At 36.6% G+C, this 25227-nt stretch overlaps 1 protein-coding gene across 1 annotated transcript in view; it reads right to left on the bottom strand.

Annotated features, from left to right (window-relative positions):
- The window catches only part of LOC114031462 (AT-rich interactive domain-containing protein 1B-like), a 550161-nt gene that overhangs the window by 112714 nt on the left and 412220 nt on the right, over nt 1-25227 (bottom strand). The window contains 1 exon segment of the mRNA XM_027846531.1: nt 12198-12441. Coding sequence (XP_027702332.1) covers nt 12198-12441 — 244 coding nt within the window.

Below are 25227 nucleotides of genomic sequence, written 5' to 3'. Positions count from 1 at the left end.
GAAGGATTCAAACTTGCACCAGTAGAAGGAGAAATCTCTTCTAGCAAGGAGATTAGAAATATCGCTACATATTACAGGTGAACTGTGAAAAATATGCTTTTTCGTATAAGAGAAACAGAATGTTTTGGGACGTGTTTAGGGGGAAAATGGGAGGTGGGCAGAAAGTCAAGAATATTTAATTTGTGATATCACAGGCAACTTAACTAAGGCAACATTCTATGCAAATTTTCAGTCACATAAAAAGTTTCCTTTAACTGATTAGAATATACCTAAAAGGGTTGAAAACTTTAATTGGGAAGATCATGTATGATTATGAATAGGAATTCTTATACAAAGTCATATAAAATGACTTAGAAACAGGCCAACAAAAACAGAAAGAGTACAGATCAAAGCCAGTCAAGGGAATTTTGAATTAAGAAAACAAGAAAGGAAAGAAGTTTAAGTGAAGGTGAGTTGGCCTTTTTTAGAAAATCACCTAGCTTACTCAATAACAGTAAATCCCAATCACTGCTTTGGGAGTCCTTGTAACACACTATATTTTTTAATCAACTTAAAAGATTCATTAATTTTGGTATCCTCAGCAAGGTCACACTCTGAGCATTCAGCTGTGTGCCTTTAATGTAGTTTGCGAGTACAAACGCCTGTGTCACTTTCTGTTTGGAAGGGGGAATATCAACATTAACAAACCCTGGTTATATCATTTATAAACATGCAGATGTGGATTATTAAAGATTAATGCATTTTGGGATTGGTGTCGGCATTCCGTTTGTCTCATGCCGAAACCAATTCTGTTCTTCATTAGTCAATGACAACCCACATCACCCTGTTGGGGAAGAGAAATCAAAGGTGCAAGTGTGGGAATTGAGAGTAGGGGATGAAACTGATGACTAAGAAACTTAAGGGCTATAATCAATCAACACATCATCATAATTTCACTTCACAGTTATTTGAGGACAGGGAAATAAACATAACTCCCTTTGCAAGAGGTTTTGGTTTTCCCCCAAATACTACTCACTATGTTTAGAAAATTCAGTCATCTGGATTAAGACCCTACAATGCAGCCTGTTGGTGGGAATATCCCGACCATAACAGGTTACCAGGTGTTATATTTAGTTTCGTCTCCATTTCTAACAACATTGCCAATAAGTGGATTTCCCCTAGACTAAAACGAACTTGTTGAAGCTTTTGCAATATACTTTCATTTGCATTCTGATTTCTCAGTGAAGAGACATAACAAATCAGTTCCATGCCAACAGCAACTAAACTGTGGAAGCATGCTGCTCTGACTCAAAAAATACCGCCACTTCAACCTTACTATAGGCTCAGAGCGGTGACAATCCAACCAACTCAAAAAATGAAAATAAACACCAAAGAAGGTGTCTGAAAAACTTTCCTGCATTTCCTGCAGACAGCGTCAAGATTGCAAGATATGCCACAGAAAACCATCAGTCACTGCTAATATTACCAAGCATTGAAAATGGAGAAAAACAATATATTATTTGTGACATTGGGCATCTCTATGTTTGATTTATGTTTAATCTATAAAAGGTAGGAAACAGGAAGAAATTAATGAGTATAAGTAAAACTACCTGGAAATTTAAATTTTATAAAATCTAAATGCTCATTTCTACAGGGGAGATAGAGAGTAGGAGGAAATGGGTCATAGTGAAAACAAACCAGAGGAAAAGGAAGAAGAAGAAAAAGGATGAGGAGAAGGAGAATTAGAAGAATTAGAAGAAGAAGAAGCTGCCATTTTAAGCTCCGGCACTTACTTACACATCTTCTCCCCCTTGGACAAGTCAAAATTTCGTTGGGCCTCAATTTCCTAATACGTCAAACAGAGTTAATGACATCTGTACTACCTACCTCACAGGGCTATGATGATTAAAGTGCTTTAAATCAGGTGTCAAATTCCTCCCTCCCTTCCACCCCCAAGAATGAAAATATAATAGGGAAATGTTTATTAAAAAAAATACAACAAAACTAATGTTATTTTGTAGTTTTCTAAGTCAATATACAGCCCCAAGAATCTGTTCCTATTTGAGTTTGGCAAAATTATTTTAATCCTTAAAGAGATCCGACTGTGCCAATGGCACACTCAAAAATCTTCAATGGTTTCCTTACTATGTATAGGAGTAATGAAAATGGCACATTCAAAGGTCCCATCTACTTCTCCAGACATTTCAATTTTACTCCTTTTTTTTTTGAGGTAGTTATACAATATTCTGGTTAGAGTCTGGGCCGTGAGAGTCAAGAGGACCCGAATTAAAATCCTGCATTAGACACTTATTAGTTGTGTAATCTTGGGCAAGTGACTCTCTTTTAGCCTGTTGTTTTTTTTAAATCTGTAAAATTGAGATAATAAAATGCCCAAGGGGGTATTATTATATAATTACATTATACACACACAGACACACAGACACACACACACACACACATATAATATAACTATATACATATAGTACTTGCCTCCTAGGGATGTTGTGAGAATCAAATGAGATAAAGCACTATATCAATGTTAGCTAGCATACTCTAAATTCTAACTAAATTGGACTAGTACTGTTTCACGAATTTCCAACGGGGGAAGAACTAGCTTGATTTTGTCTTTGTATTAATTTCCAGCACCTGACACAAGGCCTTGCATATAACAAGTGCTAAAATTTTGCTTTGGGAGAAAAAAATGCTCAAGGACTATCATTTGCACATACAATATTTTTTAACTATGTAGATAAGAGGATCTTTAGGAAAACACTGAAAGAGTATAGATATAGGGTTTGGAGCCAGGAAGACCTGACTTCATATCCAGCCTCAGACACCTATGAACTGTGTGACCCTGGACAAGTCATTTCTCCCTATTTGCCTCAGTTTCCTCATCTGTCAAATGAACTGGAGAAGGAAATGGCAAGCCACACCAGTGTCTTTGCCAAGAAAACCCTAAACAGGGTCATGAAAAGTCAGACATGCCTGAAAAATGACTGAACAACAAGAAAATAAGTAATAATGAATGATGTCTTGATTCTAAATTAGAACCAATAAATAAAGGTAAAAGGTTCTGTACCTCATTACTAACCCACCAAATCTATTTAAGAACTTTCATTTCTTCTCCTCTTCCCAAGAAAAAGCATATTGTTGGAAAGCATCAGTTGGAAAGGATGTAAAATTACTCTCATGTGCAGCATAGAAGGCAATGTTTTACTTGTCAGGAAGGGAAATACAGTCTTATTGCAAGTATCCTTGTTTTGCAAAATTGCTAAATCGGTTTTGTGTAACACCATGGAATAAAAACACGGAGAGAGCAACCACATTTGGTGGTGGTGCTATGTATGTGCATGTGTGCGTGTGTGCGTGTGTGTGTGTGTGTTTTTACATTTTCTGCTCAGTTTGCCAATAACTAGTATGCATCATCCACACAACAAGCTGTTGCAGGATTTTCACCCTTGGCAAAACCATGAGGAAAATTTTGATAGATGCCCTAAAATAAAAAAAAAAGATGTCCAGGTAAAGTGTTCATACTCACTTTCAAGTGAAATTAAGTCCTGTGATCTAAAGCTATAACATTTAGGATGCCACCAAAGTTACAGTGAAAATGAATATAACCAAGAGCCATCTTTAAACCATCTCTCAAATTATCTGATTTTCTCTAAAATTTACATACTAGGATTTCATTAGATAGAAATGAATTAAAATCCTAGAACTAAGACTCAACACTTTCAAAAATCAAGGTGATCGTCTTTCCTTAAAAACCTGTTCTTTCTTCTGATTTCACCATTTCGATAAACAACTGTATCCATCACCATCTGACCTATTTAAAACCTCGCTGTTTGTTTTCTTTAACTTTACCTTTGGCCTCACTTCCCACCTTTAAGCAGCTGCAAGATCTTGTCAGTTTAACCATAGCTACCACTCTAATTCAGGTCCTCATTCCTTTTGGCACAGACCACTGTCATCCTCCAAGCAATGTTCCTTTGCCTCTACTCTCTGCAACCACAAAGAATCCTTCACGTCACGGACAGGTCAAATGCTACTTTTCTGCTCAAAGCTCTTCAACAGCTAGCTATTTCCTAGTAAGGAAAGGTCAAACTTCTGAGTGGCATTTAAGACTCTCAAGAACCTGACACCACCCAATCTGTCCAGCCTTCTCATGCTTCTTTTCTCCCTGTCCTCCACGCTGGAGCCAAATGGGATGAAAGTCTGTGCTTTACTTCCTCTGTGCTCATGGTACCCCCTATCCCTGGAATAGACTTCTCTTCTAATTCCAACCAGCTGAAATCCTACCCATCCCTTTAAGGTTAACTTAAATGCCATCATTGGGGCAGCTAGATGGCACAGTGGATAGAGTACTGACCCTGGAGTCAGGAGGACCTGAGGTCAAATCCAGTCTCAGATCAGACACTTGACACTTACTAGCTGTGTGACCCCGGGCAAGTCACTTAACCTCAACTGCTGCTCCAAAAAGCAAAAACAAACGAACAGAAAAACTTAAATGCCATCATCGTGAAGGAGGTCATCTGCAACGGAATGAGTACTGGGCTTGAATAAGGAGCCTTGCATTCAAATTCCAGCTTTCATGTTTGAAACCTACTAGATGTGGGACGGAGAAAAGTCACTTAAATTCCAGAGAAAAAATGGGGATAATCCTTGGACTATCTACCTTTTTCAGGGCTACTAAAGAAGATGATTTGTAAATCTCAAAATTCTCTGTCATGCTAGGCAGACATGAGTTATATTATTACATTGTACATGACATGAATTTCATTATTATGAAGGCTTCCTTGATGCCCTCAATCAACAACAATCTTCCTTCTGACCTCACAAAACACTCTGCTTACATCTCCTTTATACACTTTTTTTTGGGGGGAGGGCGTAATTTCTATTTATATCATACCCCTCTACTAAACAACAACCAACATGAAAGTATATTGCTCTAACAACTAACATATTCCTCTGTATATAGTAGTAACGCGTAGATGGCGGTTGAATTGAATTAAGAGGATCTGGTCCCATTTCTTACCCTATGCAGAAACTGCCCTATAAAATCTTTGACAGATGTTTAGTCTCTAGAAAAACTCCCAATAATATGGACAACTCAGGGTAACTCACTTTACCTTTAAGAAAATTTGCCATTTATTTGACTGGATGTTTACCTCATTCTTACTTCTACTCATTGTTACTAGTTCTGATTTCCTTTACTAAACAAAAAAAGTCTAATCTCTCACTTCATGGGAAAGCCCTTCATATACTTAGTCATAATGTTTCCTTCTAAACATCACCAAATCTTTCAGCCACTTCTCATGACAAATTTTGGCTTTCCCTCAAATCTGAGTTGCCTTCTGCTGGATGCACTAGTTCATCAATGTCTCTATTAAAATTTGGCTCCCAGACATAAACACAGTACATAAGAAATAGTTTGGCAAAAGCAGAATGTGATTGTCTCCTTTGTTTGTGGGCAAAAACCTCCATTAAGGCACATGGTCTAATGAGCTTTTTTTAGAGGGGGGAGTAAGAAAGAACTAATTGTGTGATCCTGGGCAAGTTACTTAAACTCCATTTCCTCACCCTGTAAAAATGGGGAAAATAATAGCACTTATCTTCCAGGGGTGTTGTAAAGATCAAGTGAGATAATGTTTTTAAAGCACTTTGCTAATATTAAAGTGCTATAAATACCAGCTATTATTATTATATTTAGATATGAACCAGCTAAAATCCCTCTTTCTCACACAAAGAGGTTTTAGTCATATACTAAATAACTTACCCATTTAGGCAGAATGGAGGCCTAAACATTTAAAAAATCTAGGTCTAGAAATGTCTTCAAAAAAAAAAAAAAAAAAAAGAAACTGATTTGTAACAATCATTCTTCATCTTATGAGCACTAACCTTGACAAATTAGACTAGGAACTATCATTTCCTATCACCTAAAAACCTTCCTGTTCACTTTGGCCTATGACTGACTCTTAACTGCTATTCATTTTTCTCTTTTCCATTAAGCATCTTTCCAGTGCCTGCTTGTCTGAATGTCAAATTAACCAAGAGAATTAACTTTATAACCAGACTGCCTTCCTGTTTGTATCTGAAGCTATGTCAGTGTTCGTTGTTATCTATTTAACCCTCCCTTGTTAAAAAAGAGAACTCTTACTTTTAAAAAAATACTGCTGAGTACTTGAATGGAAAGATGGCTAAACTAGAAGTGATACTCACAATTTGGTATATAATACTCTCCTTAGTTCATGCTGGTGGCATCTAAGATTTTTCTCAGAGTTATACAGAACATCAGGCCAGCTCGCATGCTGACTCTGTTTCTCTCACCATCCAGGAATTGATCCGTTAGTAAAGCTCTTGAGAGACAAACTTAGTGTAAAGTAACGAGGGGTACCACCTTTGGCATAGTTATTATAATGGGGATAAGAACTTTTAGTGTCTATAATATTTAAGTTTGAGAAAAGGCCAAGGAAGCTGAAATGTTTTGGAAACTGCAGGAAGTACAAGGATAGAATTTCATCCTTCATCCTATGTATTTATAACATATATAGATCCCAGGATGGAGGGTGGGGGGACAGGAGGAGACACTTGCCTAAGTCCAACTAAGACAAGTGCATTTAGATTGGCCCCTGAAAGACCGACAGCTGATACCAATATTCTTTTTCCTTCAGGGTCCCTACATCTTTCATAATGATATACTTAGTTTTTATTCTCTGCTCTCCCACCATTCTTTAATATACTCTAATTGTTCTGTTTCCTAATCATTAAGTCACAGAAAAGAGCATAAGGAATGCCATGATCTTTATAAAAAAAAAAAAGAGAGAGTGAAAGGAAAGAATCCAAGAGGAAAACATGTAAAATCTTTAAAAACTCAGTTTTTTCCTATCTTCTATGCTGGAAAAAAATGTGCTTTATGTATAACTATAAATATATTATGTACAGAAAGTAGATTTGTCATATGAGATTAAGTAACAAAACAGTGCACTTTCTATGATGTCAGGGAACATGCTGTTTTTGATTAGTCTCTAGGTTCAATCATTCTATTTAATGCATATATGGGCAGAAAAGGTACAATACAAACTAAGCATTTGGTAATAGTGATACATGATATCTACTCCTTTTTTTTTTAAATAAGCAATGGTTACTCACTTAATCTTCCAGCTTCAGAAAAAGATGCTTATTCCCATCTGAAATTGGATGTGGTGCTAATGCCAAAAGCTAAGAGGCAAGGGAGTGAAATATTGGAAAGTCCATGATGTCGTTACTTCCTATTTCTAACATACCTGATGAATTATCAAGAGTAGTTTAAAATTCCCTTAGATTTTAAAAAGAAAAATGGTGGGACAACCTCCAAAAAATTCTATTGGATACTGATGGGTTAATACTTGCCCGGCCCATCAGCAATCTCCCACAGTACCCTCACCTTTCTTAATATTTAAACACTGTTGCTGCTTACATGGCACAGGAGAAAAAAGCTGACAAAAGCCTTTGGCCAATAAAATGAAAATAAAAAAAATTGTTGGGCTTATTTACATTTTTGCTTTGTTAGTAAACTGGAACAGTTGGCACAGGAGGCAAGACAAGTGAAATTAACATCCACTAAATCTTCTGGCAACAGCAGTGCATTTTGATGTGCTGTGTCAGCTTCTACGAGGGTGATAGGTAGAATGAGGCACAGGGTAAGACCCACACCAAATAAAAGGCAGCCATGGCTTCTGCTCCTTAACAAAAAACAATCAAAGAGATCGGGCTGCAACAGGAGAAGCAGCAAAAAGTTCAGGAAGAAAAGAAATTAATTTCTTACAAAGAAACCGATGTTTGGCAGCCACAAGTTGCAGAAATGACTGCATTAGGCATGGGTGGCTTAATTTAATTAAGCACGTTTTCTTTGACTACAACTCTAATAAAAAATGGGGGGGGGGGTTCCCACATGGAACTTGACCAATATGAAGGAGAAGGATTAAGAGATTGTGGAGGGGGGGACAAGTGAATGCAAGAATTTGCCACCACATGGCACTGTGAAGCACACGTATTTCTGTTCTTAAATACATGTGTAAATTAAACATCAGAAGCAGATTTCTCCACCTCCTCCAACGATAGATGGCTACAATGCTGGAACCCAGGAATGTGCACACAAAGGCAGCTGATCCATGTGGCTACTTACCATAGAAAATCTCCATCCTGCTTTTCAAAAGGAATGCAGGAAGGAAATGCCCCACTGAGTTAGGGATATGCCAGTGCCAATACTATGCAAGTGCATCATGGTAGCAATTCCCATGAAACTTCAAATGTTTGTCAGAAGGCAACACAGGAGGGCAAATTTGCAGTGGGTGGAGAAACAGTTTAAACAGGCACTGAACAGAATCAGCCATTTGGGATGCTTTATTATAGATGGTTTATCCATCTTTGTGATGTTTCTCATTAGTCGTCAATTTCATTTACCCAGAGCAGAGATGGAGAAAATGATGGTTCTTTTCCAACGAACCCTGGGAAAGCAACACCTTTATTCAAACAGTCTTCCCAGCAAGAACCCCCTCCAATATTTTGGCTTTTCCTCATCACGGCTATCAGCTACATAACAGCTGCTCATCTTACAATGACTTGCTGGAGAGACAATGATTGAAAGAGCCAATCTGTGTCACATGGAGAGGCTGTAGCAAGATATAGCAGGAGGTAATGGGATAGAAGTGAGGTCAGAAACAACAAAATTGAAGCGGGGAGTGGATGGACGTGCTAGGGACAGGGAATAGAAAGGAAGAAAGAAAGTGGAAAGAGAATAAAGGGGAAAAACTAAACAAATGCTTAAATAACCATAAGTCCCTAGGTTATAATTTTCATTTTATTAATGAAGAATTATGACCCTATTGTTTTAGCATGTAACAATGAAGATATAAGATATGAAAGTGGGAGTGAAAGAAGAAAAACACTTGTAAGTTAGTCTTACCAGACTGATTTAAGAATTTCAGAGGGTAGATTTCATTTCCACATATTCCAACATTTAGGTTTGTTGGGGTAAACTAGCAGGGAGAAAGATAGAGAGAAAAGATACCAGGAACTACACAGAAATAGAACCGGAATAGGAATGAGGCTGGTCTGAGATAAGGGAAGTGCGAAGGTACTAAGAATATCTTCAGTTTTGGGTGGTGGCATTTGGACCTGAGATTTTATCAGTGTAGGGAGCTCCATGTGTAGGTGGAATCTCCTTCCACTGGTGGAGTCTGGCAATGCCTCTGAAAGGGTTGTATGGGAGGGCACTGAGAGATTAAGTGGTTGGCCCAAGGTCAGCTAGTTAACTAGTTTATCAGTCAGGGCAGAAGCTGAGCTTTACTGACTCCAAAGACTCCAAGACTGGCACTCTATCCATAATACCTCATTGCTTCTCCATATTACCAATATTGATCAAATGTAATTCATATTCTTAAAATATCTGCAACAGAGATTTCCTCTATAGCTATAATTGTTTGAGGTTGGTGGTTACTATACAGCTTCAACCTGATTTCTAGTACTGAGAAAGGGGTGAGTTAATACAAATGTCAAATATCCAAGCATTGGCAAAGATTTAAATTTTTTTTTCAATATTTATAATGCTTTTTCTCCCAACTTGCCTATTTTTCTTTGTCATATCCTTTCCCAGACAATTTCTATGTGAAATTTAATTGCTGTCCTATCTTGGTCTCTTATTTTCAAGTTGGAAAGAAGTAAACAATATGGAAAATACTTAATATTTTTTTCACCTCTGCTGGACACTGCACACAGAGCAAGTTTTGATATAAAGAAATTTTTAAAAAATGTAAAGTATACATTAACTTCCAATAAAAGTCCTTTGGTAGCTAGAACTAGAGAGTTTACCTACCAATAATAGCTGCCAATCACAGAATCTAAGATGCTTTGGATTTTTTTATGCTTTTAAAAAATTTAATATGATACATTGAGCCCACTAACACAGAGAATTTAAGAATTCAAGAATTTACTTGAAACTCTTTATGCTTTTCATCAAAAAAAAAAAAATGAAATGAATCACTTCCTACCTGACTTCCTACATTCACAAAATTTCAAATCAGAGCTTATATCTGCCACAACACAGATGTCAAGCTTCGAACAACATGAGCTGTGGAGAAATAAAGAATCAGCAATGGCCTTGCATTTCAAAAGAACACAATTCAAAGAAGTGAAATCTCTTCAAAGCAGCCACAAAATGCCTCATCCTGGTAAGGAAGTGACCCTAGGAAAATCAGGAGACTTTTTGGAGAGACTGGTCTGTCAGAAGGTTACAGCCCAGTGTGATGGAATTTTTGGCCAAAGAAACACTGAAAGACCATCTTCAAAGCTATGGCATGCAAGGCTGCAGCCTCTTTTGGTAGTGATGTGATCCTCACACTGAGGAAGTTATAGATGACTGAAATGCTGTCACTATTTTTGAAATGGCATTGACTAAGATAGGAGACTTTCTATTAAATAAACTTTTCAGAACAGAACTCCAATTTAGGAATTATAAATACCTGGTTTCCTGATCCCACATCCAGTTCTATTACTACAATAAAAGATGACTACTTGCTATTTATTAATGGACTGGCTATTTACTAACTATCCTCCTTTAAAAAAACCACTTAGACTTAAGGAAAATTAACTTTGTTAACTAAGGATCTTCCTACCTAGTGTTTAGCTGATAAAACTGTCAGATCTTTTGTCAAAAAAAAAAAAAAAAAATGTTCTTGGAGAACTTTTTTTCTAGATGTCCAATTTAATGTTATATAAATCAATAACCAATGAAAGAAAAGCATAAAAGGAATTTTTAAAAAAGGATTTGAAAAAATATGTATTATATAAAGATGTATGTATTTACATATATTACATTAATGGTTATATATATTGACTGAAAATGGGACTTTTAAAATTAAGCAACTAAGATAGCTATCCAACCAAAGTTTCATTTAGGTTACTCTTCCGTATAATACTTTGGCTTTGAGCGTTTCAAGACTTTTACCTTGTGGAACATAAAATCATAAAAAAGAAATATCCTAAGAAACTTAGCCTCACCTTGAGAGGCACAATGGAGTAGAAAATAAACAAGTGAAATTAGGTGACAGGCTTCAAGGACCTAGAAAGTTTACCCTAGATAACGTCCTTGAAGCTACATCATTATTAGAGAGTGGTCACCACTCAGATATATACTGTCATGTAGGAAAAGCAGTATAGAAATGTAACTATTAAAAAGAATGAGACTTATGACCTATTCGTTAGCATCCATCAGTAAATTAAAAAAAACCAAACCACTGTCAATTTCAGAAGAGGAAGCAAGCATGTTCCATTGAATATACCTCCATCACTTTAACCAAGGTAATACATATAAAGAAAATGTCTAATTTATAGCTGCTATAATGATATATTACACCAAAAAGAAGCTTCCATTTATACTATATGTATAAATAGTTACTTCCATGTTGTCTCAACCATTCAAATGTGAGCTTCTAAAAGGCAGGGACCTTGTTTTTGACTTTCTTTGTCTCCTAAGTGCTTAGCGTAGTGCTTGGCAAAGAGTAAGTGTTTACTAAAAGCTTGCTGACTCTCTGATAAAAAAAAAAAAATTCGTTCCACGTACCTAATAAAGGAAAATTGGTTGTTAGGTACATAAGGTGAATAGTAAAACAACTGTATTTCTAAAAAGCTGCAGAGACTCTAACAAGTATAAGATGGGGAGCACTACACATCGGAAAAGAGCTCTCAAATATGCTGCAATGAATGAACTAATACTACTATAAGCATGTACTTACAAGGTTTTTGAAAATAACACAACATTATATACTGAGATACAGTCATAAAAACAAACCCACTGGTTAACATTCTATGACAAAAGAGCTTAGTGGAATTTGCTGATATAGTTTTCTGATTCAGCAGAAACACTGTAAAGGCGTATGTAGACAGAAAGAAGATTATTTAGTTTTGGCAGAGCAAACAAACATGGAAACTGAGGAACAATAAAGAATGAAGTCATTTAACTCAATTACTGAGGGGGGTTCCTTTGAAAAAATCATTAAGAGATACTTTGGAACTGGGCATTTACAACATTTGGGCGACAAGTCCTCTGTCACACCACCAAGGCATTCTGATCCCCAAAATAGATTATTGTCAAGTATTTCATTGATGAGAATCTAATTGTTCTAAGGCATTAAGACCAGATCTAGCTTTGCTATCCAAGTTAAATCACAATAAATCAGTAATACCTGGAATACTCGCAGGAGAAATTGGGCCCGATCTTGACTGGTTGCTCCCGACAGGAGAGCCAACAGGAGAAGGTGATGGGCCCCCTGGGATACTGGAAAGATGGGGGGAAGCATGAGGAGAGAAGGGCGACTGTGCAGGATTGCTCTGATCCCCTTGGCTGCTAGTGGAGCCTGATGCACTCACTGCTGAACTCAATGTTGCTTCTGTTCCTGTGGGCAGGTCATCAATGGAGCCAGATAAGTCCTGAGTAGAGGGAAAAGAGAGAAAATATCTATTAATGTAGTAAAACACTGCTTGTTCAGTGTCCAATCCAAGTTCACCTACAGAATTCATGCTATTACAGAATTTTATAGGGGGAGCTAGGTGGCGCAGTGAATAGAGCACCGGCCATGGAGTCAGGAGGACCTGAGTTCAAATCCAGTCTCAGACCAGACACATGACACTAGCTGTGTGACCCTGGGCAAGTCATTTAACCCCACTGCCTCACCAAAAAAAAAAAAAAAAAAAAAAAAAACGAAAAAATTTTTTTTATAAAAGCAGTCATCCAAATCATGGATACTTTGTCAACTAAAAATATCAACAGCTCTCATGAGCTACATCAACAAGAATGTGGCCATTTCTTTCAAAGTGAGATAATCACCTTTATTCTAGGAACCATCCTTGAGCAGTATTGCTCATTGAGTACTTAGCATAATAAACCAGCTCAATTCTCCATAGACAGCATTACATGGCACTTGGCATATTCATCCATCCCTACTGGTTAGATAGAGGGAGTTATTAATACTGATGTAACAAAGGATAGTGCTGAGCTTAAAAACTGTGGACTGAGAATGCCATTATTTTGACACGGCATCCTCCAATTTTCAAATTAAGAAAAGAGAAAAGGCAAATATACATATAAATACAAATATATAAGAATTATGAAAAACTTCAATTAACTTTTGAGGTTTCTGAGCTCTTCAAAATTGGGCTCGAGCCATACCTTTCCAGGCTTATTCCATGTCATTCCTTTTTCTGCGCTCTACGTCCCATCTAAAGAGGGTACTTAACGGTCCTGTGCACAGACTGATTGTCCCCTCGGCCTGTTACACAATCCCTTCCTCCCCTCCATTTTTAGGGACATCTACTTCCTTTCCAAGTACAGTAAGTGATTCCTCATACAAGAGATCTTTTTTCATTCCCCTAGATGCTCGGGATTCCCAGAGTCCCAAGCGCCTAAAACATAGAAGTCACCAGATAAACACTTTTTGGTTGATTGAGCAGAAAGGTGAGAACTTGTGAATGTTTTAAAACTGCTTCAGAGATGATATTTCGACATGAGGATGCATGAAATGAGCCCATGTATTCTGAAGCTCTTCCTCCACTCTAATGGAGGCCAAAATCATCACAATTCAGCCCAGATGCACAGCACTATTTTGGCCATCTTATTCTCTTACATCAACATTGCATGCTATCACTGTGTTAAAAAAGAATAATCAACAGATAAATTAATCTTGTAAGATCAAAATGGTATTGTGATAGATACCACTAGAAAGAAGGGTTCTGTATAACAAAGGTATCCCCAAGGCTTTGTACATAGTCCATGGAAACAAACTGGATTGAAATTTACACAATAAATTTCCTAAACAACATGTATCTTCTCCAATTCTGCGTCATAACAATCTTAACAAAACAACTGTTTACACTTTAGGTGGGAAAAGGAAAGCAGAATCACCAAGTAGCAATTATCCTTCAACTCACTTCTCCCCATTTCAAAGCTAACTAAATCAAACCCATTTAAATTCTCAGGCTACTCAACAAAATAAATCTGGAGGAGAAAGGTAGGGTGTATAAAAGTTAGATACCATCTATTTTCCCTATCTTATGAGGTCAATACACTTCTTTTTACTTGCTAATTAACTACCCCAGAGACTAAGCATCAGTTCTGTTTTGTCTCTAGGACATAAAGACTAGTAAAGTAACTATTAGCAATTCATTCATTGAAAGAAAAAAAAATCCATTACAACAAAACAACTATGATGTCCCAAGAGTTCTTTATAATGAGTTTTTACTTATATTTTATTTATGGACTTTATAGTATTAATTTCTTACAATATACAGCTCTGGAGAAATAAATCAGTCTTGTTATGGTACACGAGGTGTACAGGAGATACAAGAGATTTTTCATTCAAATTATTAAGCACTTGGCTGAGAGTTAAATCTTGACTATTTGTGGTTTTGAAAGATCCCTTAGTGCACTCTCTAAGGAAGATTTTTATTTTAGTAATATGGCAGAGCTTTAATATTCTGTCTGGCTTAATTTCTCACTGAAAGTGCCTGTATATTTTTTGTGTTGTTGCTGTTGAGTCTTTCTAGTAGTGCCTGACTTTCCATGACACCATTTGGGGTTTCTTTGGCAAAGATACTAGGGTGGTTTGCCCTTTTTCTTCTCTAGCTCATTTTACAGACGAGGAACTACGATGGGGTTAAGTGACTTGCCCAGGGTCATACAACTAGTAACTAACAGAGTATGGATTTGAACTCTGGTCCTCCTGCCTCCAGGACTGGCACTCTATCCACAGCGCCACCTAACTGTCCCATGTGTTTGTGTATAAATTATCAAATGCAATCAAATGCAATTTTTTGTGGCTTCAAACCAATATAAAGTATTTTAATTTTGATACCAATGGGTAAATTTTACATGCAGTTTTGCCAAGAAATCACATTTGTATAATTGCTTAAGTCTTACAAAGGACTTTCCTCAATCAACAATTTGTGGAGTTAGATAGTTAAAGTGTTATTTTCCCACCAAACTCTCTCCTGATCCTACCAATACTCTCCCTCACCTAGCTCCCTTCTGCTGGTCCAGAGTTAGGAATGGATGACTGGGAAAGGGAAGGTAAGTTATGATAATCACAGAAACTTCTACCTTTTAGTTCTAGGTTCTCCTAGTATGGCCAAAATGGAACAAACTGAACCCCTTTCCTAAAGGGCAAACCTTCCAATATTTGAGGGTATCTGTCATGTGCCTCCTATATGCATTAACCAAGTTAAAATAGGTGGAATTCCTTCAACCAATCCTCATTAGTTATGATTATGAATCCTTGTTACCATCTACTCAATATTCTGCAGCTTGTCAATATTGTAACCTCCCTAAAATGAGATATGTAGAACAGGACATAGTATAGCAAATCTGGTCAAGTGACAACATGTAAGGGAATCAACCAAATTGTTAAATCATTTAAGGTAATTATGGGAAAGGAGAGGGGGAGAGAAAGAGAGAGACAGAGAAAGAGAGAGACAGAGAGACAACAAGATGGGGAATTTGGTCAAGGCAAACTAAACTGAGAAAGGTATACCTGTAGGATTAGAATTGGGGACAGGGAGAAGAAGGGAGTAAGGTTCTTAGGAAATTTCTGTTAGGAAAATCAATGGGAGCATTCCCTGCTCTGGCCAGTCAATCAGCTTTTAGAAGGAAAGTGTTGACCTGAAGCTCAAAAGAAGATGTATGAGGGGAGAGGGAGTGTGGAGAGGTACAGGAGACTCATTTTCCAGGGACATATGAGGCTGAAAATGCTCAGCCAAGTCCTGGTGATAAAAGTAGGGTAGACAAGTAAGAAAAGAACAAGATTTTCCTTTCTCTCCAAAAGGGTCAGGGATAAATAGAGGATAGGAAGACAGGGTATCTTCCATACTGGTTAGAAAGGGGAAATGAAACCATGGAGAAGCTGGAAGCAAACGTTTAATGCATTAAACCCAGGCCAAGACAACTAAGTAACTTGAATTATTCATCCAACTGTATATAGTCTGGCTCTACAAATTCCCTTACATGGTAAGAGGTTTATGTGTTATTATACAATACAAAAATAATTAGATGAGGAGTCAACTGATCTGCCTTCTAGCCCTGGTTCTGACACTACCTAGTTCTATCACCTAAAGCAAATAACGAAACCTTTTTGGTTCTCAGGCCTCCCCATTTGCATGAAGGACCAGTATGGAGGACAATGCACAGGAACAAATCCTATGATAGGCTTAGGGTATGAATAACTGGCACTAACTATACCTGTCCTGTGCATATAAGTATTCCTGTTTATCTCCCATCCAATTTTTTCAAAAATCTTTTTAAAATTTTGTTTTTATCACTTTCATTTCCAAATATTTCCTCTCCTCTCCAGCGAATCCTTCCTTGAAACAAAGAATACAAAACAACAAGCAGTTGAGTAAAACTACTCAACAGATTAACTACACCTGCCTATGTCCACATACAGTTCTGCACTCAGTCCCCACCTCACAAAGAAGGAAAGGGGTACATCTTTTCATCTCTTCTTCGGAGGTAGGTGTGGTTGTTATAATTTGCATGACTTCCAGTTTTAGGTTCAATATTTTGTTTTCTCCATTTCCATTATTTTATTTACTGGATAGACTGCTTTCTTGATTCTACTTACTTTTCCTCGAATCAGTGCTTTAAACTCTTCCTAAGTTTCTCTGTATTTTAAAAAATTCATTAATCATTATGGCCCAGTAATACTGCTATAAATTCTGAAACCGCTACCAAATTCAGTCATTCCTCAATAGTGGTAGAGCAGGGAGATGAAGAAGATGACAGTGAGGAGCCCATGGAAACTGGGAGAAAGAAATTATCCTAACTCCACAGTACAATTGCCAATGTCTCAATAAGTCAAACCAGAACTCGAATCATGTTTCCCTCTTCAATTTTCCACCTGCTATCATTGCTTATGCCATACAGCCTGCTTTAAAGTAAAACTACCAATGATGTTAAAAAAAAAAAAAAATCTTTGTGCCGGTTTAGTTGATGAAAATCATTCAAGACCTACATTTCCTATAGTATGCTTACAGAAACACAAGAATATCTTGTATTAGGAAGAGTAATACTTTTCTAAGTAAAATACAGGGCAATCTTTAGCAGAGTCAAATGGTAACTGTTGCTATGAATAACAAATGTAGCAGAAACAGTGTAGATTGAAAATATCACTCCTAGAAATAGTATCATATCAAGCTTCCAAAATAAAACTGGGCGAATAGAATCAGTTTTTCAGAACTCATATAGATAAAGTGCGTACAAATTTCTGTTCAGGGCACATTAGATGCATGAATCTGCACACAGAGAGTTAGTAAAATAATATATTTACTATGGATACTTCAGTTTAACTGCAGTTTTGACCTATTCAGATTCTCAGAATTGCAAACAGCTGTTTGGTGATGCTGTGTAGTATCTGGAGCATTTTATAAGCAGATAACATACTAGGATGATTTTATTTGATTTCAACAGTCAAGTCAAATGCTTGGGATCATTATGACAAAACCAAAGTCACCTGATTGACTGGATGTAAATACTTGTTCTCTTACATTGGTGTGTTTAAGGGAAGATAAGACTCACTCCTCAGCAGGCTGCATTCTATCAATGACTGACAGGTCCCAGATATTTCTTGAAGCACATGCCTTCAAGGGATTTCCTCACTAACCTGATGCAACTCATTCATAAAGTACAAGGGCACACATGTGACACTGTCCTACTCTGAGAACTAAACCCGGCTGCCTTGTTCCTCTCCTTAAAGGTAGGCCCAGTGGGGGTGGGGGCGGGAGAAGGAGTGGGTAATGAGGGCAGGATACCACACATTAGACAGGCTTTAGCTGTACTTAATAATACTTCTAGAATGGCACAATTCACCTATTTTATAAAACAGAAGGATTACACTCCATCACTATCTGTTACAAAATTAGCAGGAAAAACACAAATTAATAATCTCAATTTCTTTATTTTTTTTGAAGTAAAAAAAAATTAAGCAGGCCAACATCAGCTCTCTTAAAGTAAAGCCCAATCCTTGTGATTTAGGTCTAATATCTACATAAATGTAAATAATAAGAAAATGATTTTACTGGATAGTTTCAAGATATGTAACAGAAAAGAACTGAACTCTTGGGTAACAAAATGTGAAATAATAACTTGGTTTTAAAACACACAAAAATAACAAGAAAAATTCTTCAAATTCAAATCTACTCTAAACTACCATCTAGTAAAACATTATAGCTTCAACTCGGCGTTTCAAATCCATGTGTATTTATCTGATTTGATTTTTGCTTCCTGTGGGTTACCTGTGTTTTGTTCCAACTTTCCAACTGGACAGAAAAATTTCCAAAAAAAAAAAAAAAAATTACTGTTAAAAGAACTCAACACCATATAAGCCTTTGTTTTTAAAAATAAAAATGCTAATCAGCAACTGCCTGCCTAACATAAAAAAATCCCTTTTCTGCCCAATATTAAAACCGCATGTCATATTAAGAAAAAGGAGAGGAAAAGAAAAGATGGAGATGAGTATTAAGAGATCATCTATCAAGCAGCAAACCCATCGAAAACATTTCTGTGATTCAACAAGCTACTTGAAGAAAATACCAAGAGAAGAATATAAAAACAGTGGCCTTCATACCATTCACATGTCATCAGCATTTCAATGTGCACTGCCTCAGAGTAACAGAACAGTAATAAAGAAAGATAGGATTTCTACATTCCAGTTATATACACACATAACTTTTATATGTAAATTATACTGATACATTCACACTCTTTAGGGTATCCATACGCAGAGCTACTTAAAAATGTGTTAATAAGAGAACTTCAACAGAGCTTTAAGCATTGAGCCTAGTTAACAAAGAAGCTCTGTAACTAATACTACTCTAGAGGACAATTTAGTCAGCAGGGCACCAACCCTATTCTTTTATAAGGACTATCAGATCTATGATGCCTGGAAAGAACAGAGAGACCTTACTGCATCTCATTCAAACCAAGGCACCTTCAAGCTACAGTGCTTCCATTTATCTTGCTGGAAAGTTGGCAGGTAAAGTAATTGCAGGGAGGACTCCTTTTAAGGCAATGAAGTCCCCATGTCCCAAGGCATTCCTTAAATCCCTCCTTTTTTTGACGGGCTGATTGCTAAGACACTGATTCTATGGGCTAGTATAACAAAAACCACAATTTTGCCCCAATGGTTTGTTTTTGATGAAAGAATCTTGCTGCTCCTCATGAAAGATTTTTTAAAAAAATTGCTACGTAACTGAAAATAGTGAGCACTTTCCACCCACCCTTACCAAAGAAAATATTCTGTTAGACCTAACATCGACACTTCGCATAAAAAACCCTGACATTTTATGAATTTAGTTTTAGATGAACTCAAATTATAGCAAAATTTCTCTGTGTTTGGAATTATGTCTCCAGGTAAATGCTTATCTTTAACCACCTTCCCTTTACCCTTTGCCCACAAGTAACCTTTATTCTTAAATATTCGATAAGTACAAGAGATCTCATTGTGCTTAGGATTCTGTTAAGCCTTCCTGGTGGTAGAACCTTATCAGACTTTGACAAGAGAGACACTTTTGAATCAGCACACAAATTTGTACTTGCAACACAGCCAGCAGAGGGATCTATGAAAGGCAAGTTATATGGTAGTCAGAAACAAAGTGAAGCACGGAAAATATTTTATTCATCTGAGCACATATGGCTTTATATACATATATAAAATACAAAATTTTATATCCATATATAACATGTTCCTTTCTTGAATATTTCACTTTGTCATATCGATTGAGATTCATGTCAAACACACATCTGGTATGATGGTATTCAATTTATCACTAGTTAGCTTCCTGAAGATCAATTTACTCAATCAATCAATAAGCATTTACTAAACTATGTGCTTATCATTGTGCTAAGGGATAGGGATATTAAAAAAGGCAAAAGACCGTACAAAGGGCTTACAATCTAATGAGAGAGAGACAACATGTGAACAAATATATACAAAGCAAGCTATATACAGGATAAATGGGAGAAAATTAAGAAACACTAGAATTAAGAGAGGTTGGGAAATACTTTCTATTAAAGATGAGACTTTAGTTGGGACTTAAAGGAAGTCAAGGAAGTCAATAGGTGGAGTTGAGGATGAAGAATATTTCAGGCAAGAGGGAAGCCAGAGAAAATGAGAATATTTATGAAGATTTTCTAAGCCACAAGCATCTTAACACTTTATTTATTTTTTGGGGGGGACTAGGCAATGGGGTTAAGTGACTTGCCCAGAGTCACACAGCTAGTGAGTGTTATGTGACTGAGTCTGAATTTGCCAGTGCTCTATCTGTTGCGTCACCTAGCTGCCATCCCACCCTTTGATCAAACATGTACATCACTTTTACAATTACATGAAAGGTGTGACGCCATAGTGGATAGAGGGCTGGTGTTGGAGTTAGCAGATTTTGGGTTCAATTTTGTATCCTGAACATAAAAGCTCTGTGTCCATGGGCAAGTTACACCAACTCTCAGTGTCTCAGGCAATTCCTTATAACCATAAGTTACCAAGATGTGTAGCTGATGCCAATCAGCGAAGGGGTTTTCTGCAGTGGAACTTTCCTATGATGAAATCATAGGTCTGGAACCTCAATCACCCAAAATGGTATGTCAACATGCAATTGTATATTCAAAACTGTACATGCTTTGAAAAAATCCTCTTTGTAGTTTTCAAGTGACCCTGGCTCCCTATCACCTCCAAGATAAAATCCTTCTTATGGTGTATAAGTGACCTTGGGTTCTTCAAGTCTATGCCATTATAGTAATAATAGCTATAATAATAATGCCTAGCATTTACATACCATTTTAAGCTATGAAAAGTTCTTTACAAAAATTATCTCATATTATCCTCATAGTTCTAGTAGGTAGGTTAAGCTATGAAAAGTTCTTTACAAAAATTATCTCATATTATCCTCATAGTTTTAGTAGGTAGGTGCTAGAATTCTCACCATTTTATGGATGAGAAAACTGAGGCAGACAGAGGTTACGTAAATTGCTCAGAGTCACATAGCAAATGTCTAAGTCCGGATTTGAACTCAGGTCTTCCTGATTCCAGGTTCAGTGCTCTACTTAACTGACTCTGTTTTATGAATTATTAGTTGAAGTAGTATTTTAAAAACTTTTTTGTCCTTTAGATAGTACAAAGACTTCAGTGTGTTACTAAAGAAGTTTTCAAACTCTATCCTAAAGATCTGACTAAAAATAACACTGTTTATGAATTATTTAGACTAGGTTCAACAGTATAATCACCAGAATGCTTACCAACTTGTAATGAATTTTTTCTTAATCACAGCAATTTTTAGAACTGCTTGCCTAGGCACAGAAGACCTGAAAACCCACAACATTTTAGAGCTGAAAGGAATAAGCATTAATGGAGAGAGTACCTGCACAAATTATATCATCAACCACCAAAGTGTAGCCTTTACATTCATATAAAGTGTAAGTAGGAACTGAGGTAAAAGCTTCAGAGTATATGCCAGAGAAACAGAGGTGCCAACAAGATGCTAAGATAGTTCAGAGGGTGATAGGGGCCCTGGATGTTATCTAATCCAAATTATTAATCCTCTTTACAATATTCCAAATAAGTGGTCATTCAGAAGGGATAAATCTTAGAATCTTGGAAAAATTGATTAATGTGGAGGTACTCACTGAGATTGGAAATGATGGAGAGGATTTCAACAAGAGTGGATGGAAGAGGACAATTTAGGGATAGGAAAGGGCATAAGGAAAAGTATTCAGTCAAGGATAGGGGTATGCTGGAGAAGTAAGTTTGGTTGGAGGATAAAGAACATGAAAGGGAGTGATATGAGACAAAGCTAGGAAAATAGGGAGTAGACAAACTTAAATGGTAATATCAAACTAAGGGGTTTGGGCTTTATCATGTAAACATGGAGAACAATGGAAGACTTCTGAGAACGGAGTCAGGATAATTAAATTGTGCGTTATTCTGATAGTGCAGTAGATGACGAATTGGAAGGAAATAAACTGAAGGCACAGGCTAGTTAGTTATAATACAATTGTAATATTCCCAGAGAGATGTAAAAGAGAGTCTGTACCAGGTAGAGTGGGGTCATGGGGGTTTTAGAAGGGGATAGATGTGAGAAATAATATAAAATGCAATCTAAAGACTGATGACTGATGAGGAGGCAAGGGTCAAGGCAAGGGAGATATCAAAGACAACTGTGACGTAAACAGTAGGAACAAATAGTTAAACCCTGGTGCCATTAGTAGACACAGAGAAGTCAGGAAGAAGAGAAAGTTTTGAAGGAAAGATACTATAATTTAACTTCCACTGGCATGACATGAAACCAAAGTAGTACATAAGACCTCTAAGAGACATGGGAGTAAAGAGGAAATGGTAGGACTGAGTTTTAGAAGAACTTCTATCAAGCAGGCAGAAAGTAGAGCCAATGAAAGAGAAAGACGTTAGAAAGGTAGGAGGACATCACAAAAAAAAAAAAAAAAAAAAAAGAGTCATGGAATCCAAGGAATGAGAGAACGAGATGACAGGGATGATTCATATGCTAAAAAACATTCAACAAAAGTGGCTGCATTTTTAGAAGAGATGCCCAGTGAGGCATATTAATCACTGTTTGGCGGAATTAAGGTACTCCAACAAAATGAAATTTAAAATTTGGGAAGGATGGGTCAAGATATTTTTTGTCAAACATTCTATTATGTATGTAGACTGGTCTTGCATGGGAGTCTCCTTAAGCCCATGGTGCTTTTCATTTTTCCTATTTCTTCTTAGAAAAATACAAATTCCAAGTTCTGCTCTGTCCCCTTCCTGCCACTCACAGCACCCCCACTCATATACACAGTGGCTTTCATGTCAGTAGCATTAAGACTCCTTTTGCTATGTTTATTAAGTGAAGTGGGACACTGACAGCTAAGTTTGTTTGCTCTTATGGTTCATTTGAAAGTCAGATTTTTGTAGGTAAGATATACTATATATTAGCTCATTGGGTAGTATAGCCCTTCAAATGCTAATAATTAAAGATTTATATTTTTTTCTTTTCATTTCTCACGGGCCATGAACCACACTGAAAAAGTTTACATTTACACTAGACTTAAAAATATATATATTTGTAAATGATTTTCCAAATGCCGACATTTTAGTAAACTTCAATGTTTTTATTTTATGTTAAATTTTATGCCATAGAACACCACATTTTCCATATGGTTCACCCAAGGAATTTGGAGAGGAGCATTGTGGGCATGTTTTCTCTATCTAATGAGAGCACGTGAACAGAAGTCACACAAGATGAATAATTTGTGATCTTTGCTGCTTGTAGGTGCTTCCACATTGAAATGATACTTAAGTATCAAAGTGCATGTTAAATATAAAAAATATTTCTCTGTTACTATACATCCAGGCTAACCAGGATGTTTCAAATTACTGCCATAATGTTTTCTTCAATGGAGAGATTTTACTGATCAACAAGGTGGTCCTATTCTTTTGAACTATATAGAAATACATGAAGTTAGAGACAGGAGGGCTCTTATGACCCTCTACTCCAGAGTTCTCAAACGGGGGTAAAGTTACCCCTGATGATTCCCCAAGATCCTTGTAGGAGCTTTGGGAGTCAACACTTTCATGGTAATACTAAGAGGTTATTTGTCAATTAAAATGCTCCTCCCTTTTCCAAGTAGATATCTGAATGAGGTAGAATTTTGTTCATATACTTCAACCAGAATAATGTATCACAACAGAGTGAATGCAGAAGCAGATATGAGAACCCAGATGTTTTCTATTAGGTCCAACTTTAAAGAGATTTACAAAAACAGGAAAAAAAAATTATCACTTCATTTGTTTTTGTTATGGAAAATATAATTACTTTCATTAAAAATATCATTGTAATGGGCTCATTATTTTTAAATAAATATTTAAATATCTATCAGGATTTATTTCTAATATGAAAAAAATCAATAGATGCAATGAACCAAAAACTGTTTGGGGTCATCAATAATTTTTAGAGTTAAAGGTGTCCTGAGACCAAAAAGATTGGGAATGGCTGCTCTCATCTAACCCCTCATTTTATAAATGGGGAAAACAGGGTTCAACAGAGAGCTCAAAGAGATTAAGAGATTTGTCCAAGGTTACACAGATGGTTGTATAGGCTTAGAATTGCATATGGTTTGGAGTTCAGGCATCATTTCATCATCACAGGAAACTGCCAGTGTGGAATCATCACCATTGATGCATATTGGCAACTCATCTATGACTTGTAATACCTAGTTATCCGAGCCATTGGTAGGCTTTAGGTTAAATGAACCATCCAGATCACACAGCTGAATAATAGTAGGTATCAGAAGACCAGATGAATCCAGACTGTCCTGACTCCAAGATCACCTCACTATCCAACAAGTCATATTGCTGTTCATTTTGAGTATGTACAGTAAATACCTGTTTTTGTTGTTTAGTTGTGGCCGACTTCATGACCCCTTTTGGGGTTTTCTTGGTAAAGGTATTAAAATGGTTTCTCCAGCTTATTTTACAGATGAGGAAACTGAGGCAAAAAGGGTTAAGTGACTTGCTCAGGGACACAAAGCGAGTTACTGTCTGAGGTCCAATCAGAATTCAGGTCTTCCTGACTTGAGACCCAGCATTCTATCCACTGTGCCATCTAGCTTACCAACAATAAACACTTATGGTAAATTTATAACATACATGTCATGTGTATACTATATAGTCAGTATATCTTATATAACATGTATGTAATGTGCACATACACAGATACATCTCAAATGGAGAAAAAGGATGAGGGTATTGATCACATCCTTAAAATAACAATGCAGTACCTTAAAAACCTAATAAATAGTCTTTAAAAGGTAACATTCTCAATATAAGTTATAAGTTGGTCCACAATCACCATCTCCGCTCAGTTCCTGATGGGGACAGTCTAGGACCTTGAATGCAAGAGCTGAGGGAATAGTGACATTAAATAATAATGTTAAAGAAGAGGTATTAATATCTACTGTACCCTAAGAACCATGGGACCATTCTGACTTGCAAATGAAACCTACTGTATGTATTTTCTCCCCCATTAGAAAATAAACTCTTTGAAAGCAAAGACTATCTTACTTTTCTATTTGCATCTCTAGTGATTAGTACAGAGTTTTGTACATAGCAAGGACTTACTAAGTGCTTCATTCATTCATTCATTCATTCATTCATTCATTCATTCATTCATTCATTC

This window comes from Vombatus ursinus, unplaced genomic scaffold (genome assembly GCF_900497805.2).
Source record: "Vombatus ursinus unplaced genomic scaffold, bare-nosed wombat genome assembly UNPS02015175.1, whole genome shotgun sequence".
In the NCBI taxonomy this organism is placed as follows: domain Eukaryota; kingdom Metazoa; phylum Chordata; class Mammalia; order Diprotodontia; family Vombatidae; genus Vombatus; species Vombatus ursinus.
The sequence above is the reverse complement of the archived record's forward strand: the minus strand, read 5'-3'. Positions and strand labels throughout refer to the sequence as shown.